Source organism: Vicugna pacos, chromosome 9 (genome assembly GCF_048564905.1).
Source record: "Vicugna pacos chromosome 9, VicPac4, whole genome shotgun sequence".
NCBI lineage: Eukaryota > Metazoa > Chordata > Mammalia > Artiodactyla > Camelidae > Vicugna > Vicugna pacos.
In genome coordinates this window covers 139,846-160,070 of record NC_132995.1, presented here as the reverse complement: position 1 = coordinate 160,070, position 20,225 = coordinate 139,846, and the positions used below count along the sequence as shown (strand labels likewise).

Below are 20,225 nucleotides of genomic sequence, written 5' to 3'. Positions count from 1 at the left end.
TCATTTCCGTGTGGCAGTAAGAAGTGAGAGCTTCAGTTTTTTTCTTCAGCTCCTACAGGCTGCCAGCAGTTTCTAGAAGCCACCCCTAGTTCCTTGTCACGTAGGTTTCCCCAGTACGATCACTTACTTCATTAAGCAAGCAATGAGAATCTGTGTAGTAGTGAGTCTACTAGCAAGACAGACTCTTCTATAACTTAATGTAACCATTGGAGTGAACCTCATTACTTTTGCCATTTTCTACTGAATAAGCAGATCACACAAAAGAAGAATAAATTCAGATGCAATCCCCAAAACCCAAAGTTTTTTGTTTTTTTGGCAGAAATAGAAAAATCCATACTCAAATTCATATGGAATTTCAGCAGACCCTATAATTGTCAAAGCAATATTGAAAAGGAAGAACAAAATTAGAGGACTCACACTTCCTAATTTCATAATTTACCACAAAGCAAAAACAAAACAAACAAAGCCAGCAACAGTAATCAAAACAGTGACAGACATAATGACAGACATACAGACCAACTGAATAAACCACAGGGCCCAGAAATGAGCCCTCAAGTATGTGGCCAAATGATTTTCAATAAGGGAGCCAAGACTGTCAATGGAGAAAGGACAGTCTTTGCAACAAATGGTGCTGGGTAACCTGGATAGCCACATGCAAAAGAATTAAGTTGTACTTTTACCTTACATCATGCACAAAAATTAACTAAAAATGGACCAAATACTTAAAAACTTACTAGCTAAAGCCATGAAATTTTTAGAAGAAAACATAGAGGAAGAGCTCTATGACACTGGATCTGCAAGTGATTTCTTCAGTATAACCCCAAAGGCAGAGGCAACAGAAGAAATAGACAAATTGGACTTCATCAAAATTCAACACTTTTGTGCATTAAAGAACACAAATAGCAAAGTAAAAAAGGGAAGCCCTGACTTCCTCCTGAGAACTAGGGGCCTTCCTGCCTCCTGATCTGACAGACCACTCTGATGCTGCAGACTAACACCTTCCTTCCTCAGGGTGAGCTCTGGCCCCTCAGGTAACTGGAACATAGGCCTGTAGGTTCACTCCACAATCCCTTCAGTTTCTCCCAGTCATTCAGATGGCAATGCAAAGTAAGCCACGAGAAGACACAGGGCACGTCCCTGCATCCCTACTGTATGCTGCCTGAGGCAGATACTGCTGGGTGCCCCCTATCAGCCATCCCCCACTCCCTCCAGTTGTTTAACCAACCTGACCCACCACAACCCCCAGGATTAATGACTTGACCAATGAAGTCTTTATTATCACACAGTAAAGAGCAGACCAAGGTAGGTGGTTGGTTGGGAGGTGAGTCATGGGCTCCTTGGACACATCACTGGGATTACATGCAGAGTTTTCTATGTCCATGAGGAACATGCATCTTCCCAGGACCAAACTGGACATCCCTCAAGGCCTTCCACCAGCGTGGGGGTAGTTCATTCCCTAACCCTCTCAGAGGCAATGGGAATGAAGCCATTCCAGTGAGCCTTGGAAAATCCTGATTCTCTCCAGCAAAGGAGAAGGGAGGCATGGGGAGGTATTTTCTCTCCATGTCTATGTAGGTGACTGCTGCAAATATTTGGATCCAGGCAGCTGGAAGGAGCTTTGTGCTCCAGATGGGGGACAGCACTGCCTAGGTTCCTGGGCTGCTCAGAAAGGGCAGAGCAGATCCTGAAGCCTCTTGCACATCAGGGACACACGTAGGTAGTTTCTCTGTGGGTACTCTGCTCCATGAAGTTTGACTGGGGTGAAGACTTTCTCACAGACCATTTCCATATGGCTCCACTCAGGTGTGGATCCTTTTATGCTGAGCAAGGTTGCAGAGGCGACTGAAGATCTTCCCACAGAGGCCACACTCATAAGTCCTTTCTCTGGTGTGAACTATCTGGTGTCGAACAAGTGTGGATCTTTCACTAAAAGCTTTCCCACACTGGCTGCACTCATAGGGCCTTTCGTTTGTGTGAATTCTCTGGTGACGAACCAGGTGAGAGTTATTGCTGAATGCTCTCCCGCATTCACTGCACTCATAAGGCCTTTCACCAGTGTGAACTCTCCAGTGATAGATAAGGCTGGACTTTTGGCTAAAGAATTTCCCACATTCAGTGCACTCATAAGGCCGTTCTCCAGTGTGAACTTTCGATGTTTAATGAGAATGGAGTTTTGGCTAAAGAATTTCCCACATTCATTGCACTCATAAGGCCTCTCTCTTGTGTGAACTCTCCAGTGCTCAATGAGACTGGAACTGTGAGCAAAGGCTTTCCCACATTCACTGCACTCATATGGCCTTTCTCCAGTGTGAATTCTCCAATGCTGAATCAGGCTGGAGCTGCGACTGAAGGCTTTTCTACATTCACTGCACTCATAAGGCCTTTGTCTGGTATGAACTTTCTGGTGCTGAATGAGGGTGGAGCTATTGCTGAAGGCTTTCCCACATTCACTGCATCCAAAAGGCCGTTTTCCAGTGTGAATTTTCTGATGTCGAAGGAGGTGGGAGCTTTGGCTGAAGTCTCTTCCACATTCACTGCATTCAAATGGCCGTTCTCCAGTGTGAACTTTCTGATGCTGAGCAAGGTTGGAGTTATTGTTAAAAGCTCTCCCACACTCACTGCACTCAAAAGGCCTTTCTCCGGTGTGAACTCTCCAGTGCTGAATGAGAGCAGAGCTGCGGCTGAAGGCCTTATTACACAGATTGCACTCATAAGGCCTTACTTGGGTGTGAACTTTCTGATGCCGAAAGAAATTGGAGCTTTGGCTGAAGGCTCTTCCACATTTGCTGCACTCAAAAGGCCTTTCTCCAGTGTGAACTTTCTCATGCCGAGTGAGGTGTGACCAGTTATTGAAAGCTTTCCCACAGTCACTGCACTCATAAAGCCTTTCTCCTGTGTGAATTCTCCGGTGGTGAACATAAGTGAGTTTGTGGCTGAAGGTTTTTCCACAGTTGCTGCAATCATAACATTTTACTCCAGTGTGCAATTTCTGGTGCTTCCTCAGTTTAGATGGGTGACTAAAGGACTTCCCACACTCCTTACATACATAAGATGCTTCTCCAGTATGAAATTTGTGGTCATTAATGAGGTTTGATTTCTCCTCCAAGGAGTTGCCAACTGTTGGGCATCTAAATGGTCTCTCTTCAGAGTGAGCTTTCAAGTGGTTGAGGAGGACGGAAGTCTTCTGGAAGCCTTTTCCACAGTCATTGCAGCTGAAGGGCTTCTGTGAGGTATTAAATTCTGGGAGCTGCCCAAGATTGGAACCATTTGGTGAGCCTGAGACCTCCCTGCCTTTTGTGCTCGTATGTGGTGTCCCACTGCCATCAGTGTTTGGATGCTGGAGGGGGTCATGGCTGGCAGAGACATCCTTACCACCTAACCCACAAGCAGAGGGCTTCTCTGACAGGTAGACTACTGAGCTTGCTGAGCTCTTCACAAACAAGTCCCTGTCCTTGACCCATCTGGAAAGCTTTTCTCCACTGTGCTCCTTCTGATGCTGGCGAAGGTTTGCTCCAAACCAAAACCCTCTTCCACATGCTACACATGTGTTGGGAGTCAACTTAAGATGTGTTCCTTGATGTCCATCTAGGTACAAAGTGTCTTTCAAGGATTGGTCACACATGTCACAGTTGTCAGCCTTTTGGGTAGAAGGATGTACACTAGGAATCCTGGCCTGTGACACCACTTCTACAGAAGCATTCTGCTTAGAACGTACCTCCTTATCTTCCACTCCATGCCAACAACCTGAAAGCCAGGAAATTTCTGGTTAACTGAATGTTCTACTTAGTGGAAAGAGTTACTTCATTAGAAGTGTGTAACTGACACACTCAGGAATTGGTCCAAGGGTTTGTTGATAGACCAAAAGGACCAGAATTAGAGTGAAAGGCCCACTGTGCAGGGCAGGGCCCAGCCAAACCAGAGAGTAAAGGAGGCCTCGCCAGAGATAAGGACACAGAGGCAAAGATTTGAAAAGGCATTTCTCAAAAAAAGATACATATACACAAATGGCCACTGAGCACATGAAAAGATGCTCAACATCGTTAGTCATTAGAGGAATGCAAACTCAAACCACAAGGAGATACCACTTCACACCACCAGGATAACTATAAGAAAAAAGACAGTAACAAGTGTTGATGAGTAAGTAGAGAAATTGGAACACTCATACACTGCAGTAGGAATTTAAAATGGTGTTACCAGTTTGGAAAACCATTTAGCAATTCCACCCAAGAGAAATGAGAACATATCTACATGAAAACTTGCATGTGAATGTTCATAACAACTGTCATTTGCGTAACGGCCAAAAAGTGGAAACAAGCCAGATGCCCATCAACTGAAGAATGGGTAAACAAACTGGTATAGCCATAATCTATACAATGGGATATTATTCAGCCATAAACATGAGTAACATATTACAACATGTGCTAAAAGCTCATGGATGAAGCTCAAAAACATTATGCTAAGTGAAAGCCAGTCAGAGGAAAACATACATTGTATGACTGCATTTATAAGAAATGTCTAGAATAAGCAAATCTATATAGTAGGAAAGTACATCAGTGGATGCCTAGGACTCAGGGGACAGGAATGAGGGAGGATGGAGACTGACTGCTAATGGGTACAAAGTTTTTCTTTAGGTAATGAAAATGCTCTAAAATTAGAGTATGGTTATATTTATACAACAAAAACATACCAAACCCCACTAAAACACTGGGTCACCCAGCCAGGAATTGGTTGAGCTCAGTGGGATCCTTTAGGCTGCCCAGAATGCCTGATCCTCAACCTCTGCTTCCACAAGGCCCCTGTGGGAGCTAACAGCTATTAGGACTGCTCCGGAGGCTGCCCAGGGAGAATACAGCCCAGCCCCAGCACTCACAGCGCCTGCAACAGGATCCCAGAAGGAAGCAGTGTCCCTGGTCCAGCTCTGGGACGAACAGAACTTTCTATGGGGAGAAGGCATAAAGCAGAGCCTTATGGGCTTACCAAGTGACGTCACAAGCTCCAAGTTCTCCAGCATCACACTGTGGTACAGATGCCTCTGGGCTGCATCAAGGAGCCCCCACTCCTCTTTGCAGAAGCGCACAGCCACATCCTCGAAGTTCACCAGGTTCTGCAGCGATGAGACAGCTAAGCCAGGGGGCCAAGAGGTGTGCTGAAAAACACACAAAATAGTCAGATGGGCACATCCCAGCCCTTGACCTGTGACTCAAGAGTTCTGCAACATCTACCACTGGCATCTCCTCTTCCCATGACCTCTCAGCCCATCTCCCTCTCACCCACCTGCAGCCCACCCTCCTGTTCAGGCCCTCACCTAGGAGGAGATAATGGGTCCTGGCACCACTGGTGTTCTTCTCTCCCTGTAGTCCCACTGGTCACTATATCCAGACCAATCCCCAACCAGTGAGACAAATGGCAGGTGGGCAGATGGATGCTGTCTGAGCTCTGAGTTGGTACACAACCCTGCTTCCCCACTAGCCAATTTCCCTTGTGCCTTCCAGGTACATCTCCCAAATATAAGGAAATAGGAGAAAACTTGGGCTCTCTTTCCTCCCTTAAGCCTGTCTGGTACCAGGGTTCTGGGACCATTAGTTCACATTCTCTTACCTTGTACACATCACTCTTGGGACCATTCCATCCTCATATCTGCACTGCCCCCGACCCCCAATACCATCACCCCTCTCCCTGGCCACACCACAGGCATCTCTGTAGTGTCCCCATATACCACTATACACATAGCTTGCCTACCAAAGCAAGCAGGATCCAATACTGACCTTGACCGCCAAAACCCTCCGCTTACAGGGACACCATCACCCGTCTAGTTAATGCCTCCCTTCCTTGCCCTGTTGCTACAACCTTACACCCCAGAACCATGAGTAGATCTCAAACACCCCCACCTCTAGCCTTGAATATGCTGTCCCTTCACAGTCACAGCTGTCTTTCCTAATATACAAATCCCAGCTCCGCTGGCCCCCACCCTTGGCTTGGGGACTCTTAGCTTGGATTGACCTTTTGTGTCCCTGCCACTCCAGCAGCCTAACAAAACCCCCAGCCCCCAAGGAGGCTGGCCACAAACACTTGGTGAGCTGTAGAGAGGTAAAACAAGCTTGCTTTGGGCCGCACTGTCATCCCGCCTCAGTTACTTCTATGCTTCATTTGTTCATTCCAGATCTACTGTCTACTCAGAGGCTTCGTCACCATCCTGAACCCAACTCACGGCTGCACCAAGTGTGTAAACACAAGGCTCCACCCCTTGGAAGTCTCCGGCCGGGACCTGGCCAAAAGCACACTTGGCACCTCAATTTGGCTGTCTCTGGGACACCTCAAATACAATGCAGCCAAAACCCAATTCTTTACATTCTCTCTGAAATCTACTCCAAGCAACTTCCACATCTAAAAAACCTACCAGAGTCAACGATGCTATCTCACTGCCCTACATGAGGAAATCTAGCCCACCCTACTGGAAGAGCACATCCAGGAGCCAACCACTTCTACCTCCACAGGCACACCTCTGCTCCAGCCACCAAAAGCCCTCACCTGGACTACTGTAGTCACCTCCTGGATGGTCTTCCTGTCTCAATTCAATCCACCTCCCAGTCTCTTCACCCAGCATCCAGAAGGACCTTGTTAAGAACTGAGTTGCATCACCATTCCCCCCCGCCCCCGTTCGAAACTTCCCATGACTCGCACCACACTGAGAATAGAGGCCCAGCACCTCAGTCGGCCACTCCAGACCTGCCTCCAGTTCTCCTGCTTTTTACTTACACCAGATGTAATGGACACCTGTGGTTTCCCTGAACACTTCCACCTGATACCTCCAAGCAATGTACATATGCTGGTCCCTGTGCCAAGGAGCTTTCCAGACCTTACCGCATGTGATCCCCCATCTCCGTACAACCTCTGGCTTGGGTTCAGGATGCTAGGGGAAAGTGGCTCTGAGGGCACCAGACTCGTGTGCAGGCCAAGAGTCCGGGCCACCATCATTCCCTAACCAGAGCTCCAGGATCATGAGGGTGGGGATCCGAGCGGGTGACTTGGCATCCTCACCACTCACCTGCGCCGGGTCCATCCCGACCCTGCAAGCCCGGTCAGAGCCTGTGGGAGGATGGGGCCGTGAGAGATGGCTACCAGGATGAGCTCCGCGGGCTCATCCGAACCCCTCCACAGCCACTGGAAAGGGTGACCACAGCTTTAGGGTTGCACTCAGGGCCTCAGTCTTGCCGGGTATGAAATGGGAGCTGCCCCCAGGGAATGTGGGACAAAAGTGCGTGGAGTCTCACGGAAAACCCACGCTCAGGAAGGCGGGGCCGTCACCGGGGTAAAACTGCGTGCAAAGGTGCAGTGAGGGTCCCAGCACGGCCCCGACCCCCTTGCCACGCATTCCAGCTGCCGTCACTGGACAGCCCGACCCGCCACAAAACGAAGATGTCAATGGCGACGCCGGAAGTCCCGCCCCACCCTCAGCTGCCCACGCGGAAACGCCCAAACCCTGATCCTTCACTGGCTCGAGGCTCGCGGTTGACTATGACGCTTTTCCCTGCGCCAATCGTGGGGCCACCTGAACGTTGCCTAGGTGATCAGGAAGGGCGCGCCACGCCGCACAGCTTACGCGACACTAACTACATTAATCAAAAAGACGGTCCAGTGGCCACACCAGTGTTGACCAATGAGAGCTCAGGAGACGGGCATTTCCGGGCGTCTGTGGGACTCTGACCAGTGGCAGTCTAGGAGAGGGGCGTTTCTGGGAGGGCCGCCCTGTTGGGGGCGGGACTTTCGGGGTCGGACTGTTGCTTCCGTGTCCCGCCGTTATGGCGGCGCAAGGTAGAGGAACCTCGTTGCTGGGCTGTGGCCGGCGTCCAAGAGGCTTTCTGGTTTGCAGAAACTGGAATGGGGTAGGCATGAGAATCCGGGAGGTCCCGCTTCTGTGCCCTGTACGCCCGTGCCCGCAGCGAGTGCTCCGCCGCCCCGAGCTCAGTGTCTCCGCCCGTCAGGGCGCGGCCCCGCGAGGGGGTATCCGCCCGGGCCTCCGTCAAGGCCGTCTGTGCCGGTGGCCGCCGCGGAGTTGTCGCCCTTGGCGTTGTGTCCGCTTTCCAGGGTAGGAGACTCGGGCTCAAAGGCCACCCATCCCGAGGCCGTGACCCAGCGTGTGGCTGGACTGCAGGCGTGATAAGCGAGCCCATGGTCTAGGCACTGGTGACGTGGGTCTCCTGGCCTCCACCCGGCTGGACTCCGAGCCCCAGTTCCCCAAGGCCGCGATTGAGCCGCAGGCCTCGTTGTTCAGGACAGTGTCACGTTCACAGGTAAGTGTCTCCATTATAGAAACTGTTATGATGAAGTGTGGAGCGTGCAGGCGGAGGACTGTGCATGTGCGAAGACTCGCAGGTGAGACTGACCTGAGAGCATTCAGGAAAGTTCTCATGTCTCCGCTGCGGGGAACCAAGAGCATCAGGAAAGGAATCCTACACCTGTGACGGGCGGAGGGTGCTGAGAACCACAGGAAATTTTCAGTGGAAGGAGGCTGGCCATGATCTGAGGATTTTGAAACTGTCCCAGTGGATACTGGGTAGTCACACTGAACGTGCTCGTGGGAGAAGAGTTGTGATGGGGCTGAAACTAGGCAGCTTCCTGAGAGTGTGGCTGCATTCTTCAGGTGTCCTGTTCAGAACAAGCAGGAGAGGTGAGAGAAAAAACAGATTGCAGGTGGGTTTTTCAAGGTGGAGTCATAGGACTTCCTGTTACATATGTAAGTAAGTGGACGATAAAGGGCCATCCCAAGTGTTCAGATAAAGAATGAGATGGAGATTGGAGGTCGACAGGAGGAGGGTGTTCAGGAGAAGACCAGCGGTGGGGTTTTGCAGGTGTAAAGTCGGAGTTGTCTGGAGACCCCTGAGTGGCGGTGACACATGAGTCATGAACAAACAAGGACTTCCCATTTGGCCTCTGGATGCCCAGGCTGCAGTGCCCTGGTGGCCTGGATCAGGGAAAGATCTGCGAATGCGATTTTGGAAGGAAAGTCCTAGGTTGTGGTTACAGATGGGCCCTGAGGTGAGTGTGCGCAGTCCAGACTAGGAACTGGTGGCTGGGTGGAGGAGATGGATGCAGAGAAAGAGAAGCACTGTGTACACACCAGTGGATGTGGGGAGAGTGCACACCCAGGAACAGGCCCTGCTCTCAGATGTGAAAGGGTGAGCAAGAGTGTCCAGGGACAGCATTTGGAAGCATAAGAGGAGGTTGCCGGCAGGACGGAGACTGGGGTCCAAGGTCCATTGCCCAATGCTTAGATCAAATCCATGTGCTCTTTGCCTGGTGTTGCAGGGCCCAGGGATCTTTTTCTGAAGAAGTGGGTCTCCTTAGTGAGGTCCAGCGGGGCTTCTGCTGTGGCATGGTGCTGTCTTTCACCAGGCCAGGCTGCCGTTTTTCTGAGAGAGGTGCTGCTGGCCCCAGTGCTGGCCCGTGTCCTGCTACCTCTCCTCCCAGACTACTGTGTAAACAAGCCCAACCCCCTTGGTCTTGGGACTTTGACAACCAGGGTCAGAAGTATCACTGCCCGAGTAGCACATCACACCCAGCTCTGTTATTTTCTGGTCAGGTAACTCAGTCAGGCTCTGTGACTTTTCCATCTCTCTGTCACGCCTCCTCCAGCAAAAGTTTTCCGCCATCTGTCCCTTGTCCACCCTTTACTGGCGTCATGGGCGCTCACAGGGTCACTGATTCTGGAGCCACGGAGCTCTTCTAGTGAGGCCTTCCCTGGGTGTTCAGTTTGCCAGGTTCGGTTCTCTCAGGTGCATAAGTGGCCCTCAGCCACCTTGGTCACCAGGTCAGAGGGTGAATCACAGGGACCTGGGGCTGCTAACCTCTCACAAATGCCTTGAAGAATTACCTGCTGTGCTCCCACCGGCCCAAAGCAGTCACCCAGCTTGAACATCAACAGGGGACCTGGCTGGTGGAAGGGCAGCTCCAGTCAGTCCATGGCCAGAGAGGCCCGTGGAAGACTAGTTCTGGTGAGTGCAAGAAAGGTGTGGAGGGGCCTGTGGTAGCGGGCTGGCCTCTTTCTTGGTACCTGAGCTGTGCCTTCTGTTGCCCTGGCACCAGTGTGAGTAGCCATGCCTCTTTCCTGTCTATCTGACACTCCCCTATCCGACCTTCACCTGACTTCTGTCTCCTGGCTAATCCCTCTTGGTCCTTTGCCTTTTAGCCTTTCTCCTTCTCCCCTTTTAGGCCAGGTCATCCCCCATTGGCCTCCCCTTAACACATCCTGAGCTGATACATCTCCCTAAACAGTTCCTGAAAACCTGCTCTAATGCGAGGATGGCTTGTTCCCTCTGAGGAAGGTGGGCCCAGTGTCGATGGTCCCAGGCCTGGGCTCCCCTCACTGCCCAGCACCTGTCTGGAATCAGATGCTGAGGTCCTGTCAACTCCCCATACTGCAGAAGCCATGGAGAAGTGACAGTGAGGGGACGCCCAATCAAGGCATAGCATGTGGAAAGGTGTTTCAGGGTCGCATCCCTTTTCTACCATCAAACACACTTCAGAATGGGGAGCAAATCCCTGGTGCATTTTGAAGGCCTTCACCTTTGTCTCCCTCCTGAGAAAGCTGGAGTGTGTTCACATCTTTGAGTGTGACATGAGAAAGCCTGCAGCCAGACCTGTCTCCCTTGAGTGCCAAAGTGTTTGCCCCAGGGAACCCCTTATAAGGGCAGGGAGTGAGGCCCAGCCTGGAGCAAGATTTTGCACTGCCCCTGCACCGGAACGTCCACATTGATGAACGTGGGCCTCTCCATTCAGAGCTCTGCTCTCGTTAGCACCAAAAAATTCACACCCCAGAGCAGTTGTGCAAATGCAGTAGCTCCAGGAAAGCTTTCAGGAAAACATGGAACCTGTTTTATACGGGCCCCATTGAAGAGAAAGTCTCATGAGCACAGCTGATGTTGAAAAGCTCCTGTCATATCTCATCCTGTTTTGCGGCAGCAAGTCACCGTACTGTGAGTGTTGTGAGCAGGAGAGCAGAAAGCTGCAGCTCCTGCATGTTTGGGTCTAGTGCTTCACACTGGATAAAGCTCCAGGTGCATGGCTGGCACGGAGGGGTGTCGCCACACTTGTGCCTTGCCCAGCACGGGCCACTTCACTCTGGGGAAAAGCCTTTGGAGGGCAGGAAATACAGTAACGTCTTTAACTACTCCTTGTCCCCCCTGCCTTTTTAACATATTATTTAAAATAATCAGCCTCTTCTTTAACCTCGTTAAGTATAAAAGAATTAACACTCAAGAGAGGCCCTACGAGTAGCCTTCAGGCATAGGCTAGACCTTGTGCAGACAGGCCTCCATCGGGGGGAGACACTGCCCTGCTGTGCTGTGTGAGGTGCGGAGGGCTGGGAGCATTGTGGCACCACCGGGTCTCATGGAAGAAGCCTTGTTGTTTGATGATCACTGCACAGTTGCTCAGCATAAGCAGTCGCCTGTTCCCTGCCTGCAGTTCCCTGAGGGCGGGGCCCTGCACCCAGTGGAGTGGCGCCTTGCTGTCCTCTCGTGACTGACTTTGGCATGGATTGGACTACTGCTCCGAGCTCGGGGCCTGATGGGACGGTTTCCGGGGGCCTCTGGAGAAGACGCCCATTCGCCGACGTGTGAAGCCTGCATCTGACACCAGCAATGCCCTTGTGGTGCTCCATCAGATCCTCATGATGTGATGGTTTCATCCCTTCCCACCACCCCGCTGCCTGGTCCTACTTGACAGTGAACCTGTCTCCAGTTACTCTCCTTGGATGTTGGAGTCATAGCCAATGGATGGCGTGAATGGAGAGGGGCTCCCAGATTAGCCATCGGGGGCCTGTACACCTGGCTTGGGGCACAGCAGCAAGGTCTGGAGCATCTCTGTCCAGCCGAGACTCAGTTTTCATTTCTACCCCGTGCCCCTGGGAAATGAAAGCACAAAAGCCTCTTTTCTGAAGCTTCTGACCTGCTTTCTCCTGGGGAAGAGTGTTTGGTCCAGAAGAAGCTGGGAATACTCCCCACGACACCACACCCGGGATAAGTGTACAAGTTAATGCTTTTACTTAATTACGGAGTTGTGCAGCCACTACCTGACCCCGTTCCCATTGCCCCAGACAGTTCCTTTGGGCACTTTTATAGTCAGAACCTCCTCCCACCCCCCAGCACCTGGCAGCCACCAAATCTCCTGTCTCTACGGTTCCCTTTTCTGGATATTTCCTATTCATGGATTCATACAGCATGTAGCCTTTTGTGTCTGGTTTCTATCACTTTGCATAACGTTTTTGAGGTTCATTCATATTATATCACATATCAGTATTTTATTCCATTTTATTGCTGAATAGTATTCTCTTGTGCAGATATAGCAGATTTTATTCATCACCAGTTGATAGTCTTTTTAATTGTTTCCAGTTCTTGGCAATTATAAATAAGGCTGCTAGGAACACTTGTCGACAAATCTTTGCTTAGACATGTTTTCATTTCTCTTAGGTCAATTCCTAGGAGTAGAATTGCCGAGTCATATGGTAGGTTTGTGTTTAACTCTTTAGTAACTCCCACACCATTTTCCAAAGTGTCTGTGCCACTTTATATTCCTATCAGCGCTGTAGGACTGTTCCAGTTTCTCCACCTTCTTCCCAACATCAAGACGACTTGGTGTTGTCATCCTAGTAGGTGTGAAATGATACCTCAATGGATTTTTTTTAATCATGGCAAAATATACATAAAGCTTATCATTTTAACCATTTTAAGCATACAGTTCAATGGCATGAATCCCCACAGTTGTGCAAGTGTTACCCTCTATGTCTCTACAATTTCTTCCTCATCCTAAGCTAAGACTCTGCACCCATTAAACAGTCATCTCAGTGGAGTTTTAATCTGCATTTTCCTAATAAGTAATGATGTCGAGCATCTTTCCACATGCTTATTAACCATCTGTTTATCTTCCATAATGAAATGTCTGTTCATCTCTTTTGCTGATTTCTAGTAGGGTTATCTTCTTACCATTGAGTTGTAAAGTTCCCCAGAGATTCTGTATCCAGAATCCATATGTATATATATAATTTTTATATATATATATATATATATATATACACACACACACACACACACACACACACACACACACACACACAAGTATTGTCTCTCAGTATATAGGTTGTCTTTTATTTTTCTCAGTGGTGTCTTTTGAAGAGTAAAAGTTTACATTTTGATGTAAAATTTTACACTTGAAGTAAAATTTATTAGTTTTTCCTTTTATTTACTTCCTTTTGGTGTCATACTTAAAAACACTTTGCCTGTTTTCTTCTATAAATTTCAGTTTTAGCTCTTATGTTTATGATGCTTTTCATAGTAACTTTTATGTATGGTGTGAGGTAAGGGTCTAAATTCATCTTTTTACATGTGGATATCTAATTTTCCCAGAATCATTTGCTGAAAAGGTGTACTTCCAAATGTAACTTTGTTGAGAATTAATGAAGGGAATTTTGGTACTCTCAGATCTGTTCTGTTGATCTCTAGATTTACAGATCTGTCTATCCTTATGCCAGTAGTACACTGTCTTGATCACCTTAGCTTTATAAAAACTTCTGAAATTAGGTAAGGTAAATCCCACTTTGTTCCTTGCCAAAGTTGGTTTGGCTGTTGTAGGTCTTGTATATCTATACAAATTTAGGATCAGCTTGTTAGTTTCTACCTGGAACGTCAGCTGTAGTTTTGGTAGGAATGGCATGGAATCTGTGTATCAGTGTGGGAGTACTGTCATTTCAAAACATTGAGCCTTCTAACCCATGAACATGGGTTGTCCCCTAGCCGTTTCTCTTAGCACCGTTTCATAGTTTTCAGAGTACAAGTATTGGCACTTTTTTTGTTAAATGTATGTATTCTCACCCTATTCTTTTTTAGGCTACTGTGAATGGAATGGTTTCGTGAATTTCATTTTCAGGTTGTTTGCTGGTGATATATTTTGGGTTTTATCCTACCACCTTGCTAAACTTTACTATAATAGATTTTCTTTTTAAAATGGATTCCTTGGGGTGTTTTTTACAAACAGGATCATGTCATCTGCAAGTAAACACACTTCTCCTTCTTCCTTTCCTTTTTGCATTTCTGCTCTCCTGGGAAAGGCTGAAAGAGTCTGTGTTCTAAATCTTTTTATTTGGACGCCAAGAGTGCATCTGGGGAAGGGAGAGGGGCTCTGAAACCTTCATGCTGATCCAGGAGAAGAGGCTGCCTTTTCTTGTTGTAAAGGATGTTTCACATCACATCCCAGCAATGATGACAGGAAGCTCGTCTGCCAGGCTGGGAGATGTGCCCTCTGGACCCCCGATCCTGTGAGGCAGGGTCATCTCCTTGTATTCATGCAAAAGCCAGGTGGGTATATTAAGTGGTAAAGAAACACTGGGTGCGAGGAAATGGAGTGGGAGAGACTGGCAGCCTGGAGTGACTGTGTCCTTTCTGTTAGGCAGCTGAGACGCTTTGACGATGGTGTCCATGTGGGTGATGGTATGCATACCTGCAGACCCGCACCTCTGCCACAGCCATCGTTAAACATAGGGGAGTCATTGTCAGTCAGCTCTTACACATAGAGGAGCCTGAATCCTAGAGCCTCTGTAACTCGTCCAAGGGTGCACAACTAAACACCCGCCATGGTGTGTAGCTCCAGTTTATGTTCTTTACCACCTGACTGTCTCTAGACCACCTGGGGGTGCTGTGAGCCTTAAATAAATAACATCTTACACAGAAGCCGTGTGCCTATTTGCCATCCCTGTATCTTCTTTAGTGAAGTGAGTGTTCAAGTCACTCTTGCCCATTCTTTAAAATTAGGTTGTTTGTCCTATTAAGTTGTAAGAGTTAAATAGTCTGCATTCAAGTCATTTGTCAGTATTTGTCATGCACATAGCTTTCCCAGTCTGTGGCTAACATTTTCATTTTCTTCAGAGTGTTGAAAACAAGAAGTGTAAAATTTTGATGAAGGCTACTGATTTATCTTTTTCTTGTAATGCTTTTTATGGTATGTTTAAGAAATCCAAGGCCGCTATGCTTTCTTCTAGAAGTTTTATGGTTAAAAGTTTTACACATTGTCTATGATCAATTTTGAGTTAACTTTTGCAGATGACTTGAGGTGTGGGTGGAGGTTTATGGTTACTGCATATGCCTGTGCAATTGTTCCAGCACTACTGGTTGAAGAAATTGTCTTTTCCTCATTGAATTGCCTTGGCCAGTTTGGGTACATGGAACCCAAAGGTCCACTGGGCACCTGGCTTCAGGCACTAAGTGGATCTGGGGCTTAGTTAACGCTGCCTTCCTGTGTTACAGCTACAGGACAGCCTTCCTGTAGAATTGGCGGTGGGTTGGGGGTGTCGGTAGCCCCATTCATAGATGCTCAGAGCCATGAGGGCTGTGCTTTGGATGTTCTGGCACATGAACGTGATCATACACCCACATGCGCACAGATATGCACACCTGTACACTTGCATGCGCACCCACCACACACAGAGCAGACTGCATACCCTGCACAGAGCCCTGCTGGGGAGACCACAGGGCACGTTCAGGTCAAGGACACTTCGCCAAAAGTCTCCATTTTACCAGGTGTACACATAGCTGACCATTCAGGCTACAAAGGATTGCGCTCTGATGACAGATGTCTGTCCCACCTGTGCTGGAGGACTGAGTCTCACATGACTCAGCTATCCTGTAACTTTGACCTCAACTGAAATTCACAGGCCCCAGAGGGAGGAGAAAGGCTGGAGAGCCAGAGAGGGTGGAAAAAGCACCAGCCCCCCCCCCCCCGCTGGCACCCACCGTCTACATTCGCCTCAGCCTCCGCCCCACGGAACCTGGTCACCTTCTGGACCCTCCTGTCCTACACATACCCTCCCTTGTGGCTGTTCCTCCCTTCATCTGACTTTGTACACCCACCATCCCTGCCCAGGGACCCAAGCCAGCCACCCAGTCTTCAGCTGTCCCTGTAGGGCATCCATCACCATGACCTGAAGATGCTCCCTCCTAAATCTGAACCTGAGCTCCACCTCAGTCCACAGGCTGGCCACAGCCAACTGGATGTCTCCAAGCAGAACCCCTCAGCATAACTTAGCCCTGCACTCAGAAGTCTCTGGGACATCACAGCCTCAGCAGGGTCATAATCCACCTGCTTCATCCTGCTGAAACCTGCTACACCGACCAACTTCCCCATTTCGGTCGATGCACCTCCACCTTGTAATTGCAGAGGCCAAAAAATCTGTGGGGCATCCTCTCCTCCTCCTCCTCTCTAACCCTCCACATAAAATCAGGTTGGCTTAAAAGTCAGATCCAAACTCCAATGACATCTCCCAACTCCAGTCAGCACTCTGGCCAAGTTGCCATCACTCACTAATGTATTAAGGTAGCATCCTTGTGTGCCTCCTTTTATCTCCCTTCACCCCTCTGTTTTCCACTCTGCAGCCTGAGAAAGCCTGTGAACACGAGAGTCAGATCACCTGCCTCTTCTGCTCCAAACCTTCCGTGGTTCCCACCACCCTCAGATTACAGGCCACGGTCCTGTCCTCCAGACATCAGTTTCCTGAACACTCCCAGCCAAGCTGCACCTGCAAGCATTTGCACATCCTGGTCCCTGTGCGGGAAAACAGCTTTGCACACCTCGTCCCTCTGGATTCCAGGAATGAGAAACTTTCCACACGACCCCTGGCCAGGACTCGAGACCTTGGGCTTGGAGTGATCTCAGGGTCCCAGTAGTGAATGGGTCGAGCCTTAGAATCCCGGGGCAGCCCCTCCCCTCTGTCGGGGTCCCAGGCCACGTGTGTGTATAGGTCCGAGTGAGTGGGGGCTGCGGGCACCCTCCACTCACCCGCACCAGGTCGCTCAGCGCCGCCACCATCGGAACCGGGCGGGCGGGCCTGTCTATCCCCACACCCCACCAGGCCGTGGCCAGCCCACCGCCCGTTGCACTCGGGGCCTCAGTCCTCACCGTGTAAAGGCCGCCCACTGGGGCGGTGGAGACGGAGGACACCTCTTAACAGGACATTGCGGAGTCCGGAGGCCGGTCCCACCCTCCTCACTGTCCACCTCGGCTCGGTACCGAGAAGGCGCCTGGAAAGCGGCCCCGACCCAGTGTTCGGGTCCCCAAGGCCGACAGAAAACGGCCGGTCAAGAGCTTAAGAAACGCCAAGGATGGCTTTGCCGGAAGTCCCGCCTCCGTAGACAAGAGCAGCAGGAAGCAGCTCCTCTTCTCGGCTGTGATTGTTTCAGAGCCAGCCGCCGTCCCCTGAGGCCTTGTGGTCAATGTAGTTTCCGTGGCAACGCCCAAGCGGCCGCGGGAAGGGCGCTGGTAAGCGAGCGCCGAGATTTAAAAAAAAAAAAAAAAAGGCTGACTAGGGCGTTTCTGTGTTTCCTCTTAAAGGGGCCGCTCCCAAGTTTCCTCCCGCTGAGATCGCTGTCCCGCGAGTGACTGGTGTGCTGGGCCTCGGGCTTCCAGCCCTGAGGAGGCCCCTGGGGAACCACTTCTCTCCTCTGAGTGTGTCAGAGGAAGGTACGAGCTCCCTCGTGGAGATGTTGTTTAGAAACCTTAAATTTCTATCCAGTGGTCCCCAATCTGTGGTCCCTGAATTAGTTGTATCAGCATCACTGGGGAAACTTTCTAGAAATGCAACTTCTTGCCCCCACCAGCACCACCGCCAACCCCAGTTCAGAAACTCTGGGCTGAGCCCGACAAGCCCCCGTGGGGATTCTGAAACTCACTCAGAATCAGCTTGTGAAGGAAAAGCCCAGCTGGGCTAACAAGCTAAATCACAAATCTAAGTGCAACAAGTGTCGGATTACTGATCTGAGTTCTGCTGGGCTAACTCATAAATCTGAAGTTTAGTGTCAGTCTATTGGGCTAACGAGCTCAGTCACAAATCTAAGTGTGATAAGTGTCGGTTTACTGATATAAGTTCTGCCAGGCTAACTTGTAAATCTAAAGTTTAGTGTCAGTTTACTGGGCTAACAAGCTAACTCATAAATCCAAGCTCACAAGTGTCAGTAACGTGATCTGTTCCAAATCGATAAGCTCCAGTGTACTGATTCCTTGCTTTTTGTCGTTTGAACCTTATTGGCTAATAGCCTCATACTTGTAATTAACCCTATAAAACCTCATGTACACGTCTTGGAGGTGCTCAGAGCTTCAGAGCAGAAGCCCCTCTGAGCCCCCCGGCGTAATAAATCTGAGTACTCCAACCCTCCGAGTGGTGCTTGTTTCTTGGCTGGCCTGTCATTTCCGTAACAAGCTCTAATGCAAAGTCCTGGGATAAAATTTGGACAGGACCACAACTTTCCTCACTAGAGGCAACATGAAAAGTGCTTAGCACGGGGCGAGGCACATGGTGCTAAACACACGAGAGAGCTGTTACTGTTACTGTTATTCTCATCACCAGCACCACCATCCCAAGGCTCTTCCGTGCAGTGCCAGGGAGGGCAAGTCCGAGACGCCTCTCTACACAATGCTTGTTGACACTGTCGTTGGGAATAATGAATAAGCGAAATGTACTAGGAAGAGAAAACAGTTTTATTTGAGCCAGACTCAGAAGACAGCCTGTCAGGTACCTCTGAGGAACTGCTCTGGAGAAGCATGGCTTCATATCTTGTCAGAACAAAGAACATCAAACAAGTCAAGGATACATTCCTTCAAGGTTTGAAAAAAAGAAAAACAGATCAGCATGTACATAGCAAGTCAGTATGACCTTGATAATAAGGGAATCTTTTAAAATCTTTTTATTTTTTTTAAGTTTTACTTATTTTGAGGGAGGCAGGTAGGAGGTAATAGGTTTTTATTTATTTATTTTTAATGGAGGTACTAGAAATTGAACTCAGGACCTCGTGCATGGTAGGCACACACTCTACCACTGAGCTCTACTTCCCAAGAAGGGAGTCTTGTCATTGAAGGAGGACCAGCATTGGCATCCCAGGAAGGGAGGGATTTCATCTTTATTTTTAACATGGACATTCTGTACTTCTAGTCAGTGTGCCCTTTTCTTTAATGATTAAAGCAGATAATACAATGTATGATAGGTCGCGAACAGGTTATTTTAGTTAGCATCAAATTCAAGTTAACTCATGTATAAGTCAGAATGACTTCCCCATACCTCAGTATATGGACATTTCTTCCTTTAACATCTACCAAAATATAAAATGCACTCATTCTTGACTTAACAAGTAGCCATGTAGGCAGTGTTTAATTTATTTTAAATATGCTCATGGTAGGCAGAATAATGCCCATGCCCAGGCCAAAAATGTCCAGATCCTGATCTCCAGAACACGTATTTTGTGTTACATGGCAAGGAAGAAATGGAGTCGGGAACAGGCGAGGGAATAGATTCTTCCCCAGAGCCTACAGAAGCAACGCAGTCCTGCTAACACCTTGATTTTAAAGCGGTTGGCACAAGTGTCAGACTCATGACATCCAGAACCATGAAAGTTTTCATAATTTGTGTGGTGTTTCTTTGCTTTCAAGGGCTCGGGTGATTATACTGGATTCACCCAGACAACCTGGGCCATCCTCCCATCTCAAGATCTTTAACTTAATCCATGAAGCAGGCTGTGTCTGGAACGCATAAGCAGGTTCTGAGGATTAGGATGCAGACAGCTTTGAAGGACCATGATTCTGCCTACTACACTGAACTCACGTGGCTATTAGATATTTTACGATTGGTGCCAAAATTATAAAAGCAGAAGTTTCCACAAAGAAATCTGAAGCTCTAGCTCCTCCAGAAAATACACACCAAATGTCCGGCTTCCCTTCTCTGTCCGTGGGTTGGGCCAGCCGTACCTCTGTGGCCTGAGGCTGGTTAGTCACGAAGGCCACATCTGCTAAAGTCACCAGGAACCCAGCCTGGGCAACAGAAGCCTCCCTGGGTTTTGGCTGGATAGGTGCCAGCTTTCAGGATCACTGCTCAGAAGAGTGCAGGACACAGGACAACTTCAACTGATCTGCTCAGACAGTGACCTCGGGCATCATAGATACGAGCTTGGCCTCTGCAGGTCTCACAGTCAGTGACCTTGGCTACTGGGCTTAGTCTCCCCATTCCCTGTGAGCTACGCCCCGTCACTCCCCATCCACACACAGCTCTGACCTATAGGCCTTACAGCTGAGCCTGATTGCAAGGATCTGCTTTTTCTGGCCAGGCTTCCTCTCCAACAGTGGCCATGCTGAGATGCACCAGGGATGAGAGACCAGTGTCCCCGTCCCCATTACCTACTTTCTCCTCAGGCAAGCTC

General features: G+C 49.2%; 1 protein-coding gene and 2 long non-coding RNA genes across 4 annotated transcripts; 1 reads left to right on the top strand and 2 right to left on the bottom strand.

Moving 5' to 3' along the window:
* Nucleotides 1–1,248: 1,248 nt before the first annotated feature.
* On the bottom strand, nt 1,249–7,243 carry ZNF132 (zinc finger protein 132). Its single transcript, XM_006218693.4, is given in 4 exon segments — nt 1,249–2,152; nt 2,155–3,744; nt 4,978–5,146; nt 7,046–7,243. Coding segments are annotated over 4 exon segments (2,127 nt in total). The 5' UTR covers nt 7,061–7,243; the 3' UTR covers nt 1,249–1,799.
* Nucleotides 7,244–7,730: 487 nt separating this feature from the next.
* On the top strand, nt 7,731–18,188 carry LOC107035004 (uncharacterized). Of its 2 annotated transcripts, none has more exons than XR_012075355.1 (2): nt 7,731–8,291; nt 16,419–18,188. It is a non-coding gene; the product is annotated as an uncharacterized lncRNA (long non-coding RNA). The 2 variants fall into 2 exon arrangements; XR_012075354.1 differs by lacking the exon at nt 16,419–18,188 and adding an exon at nt 11,464–14,720.
* On the bottom strand, nt 12,291–17,078 carry LOC140698008 (uncharacterized). The gene is made up of 2 exons (XR_012075361.1): nt 16,942–17,078; nt 12,291–12,643 (listed from the first exon to the last, which is right to left on the bottom strand). It is a non-coding gene; the product is annotated as an uncharacterized lncRNA (long non-coding RNA).
* Nucleotides 18,189–20,225: the final 2,037 nt, after the last annotated feature.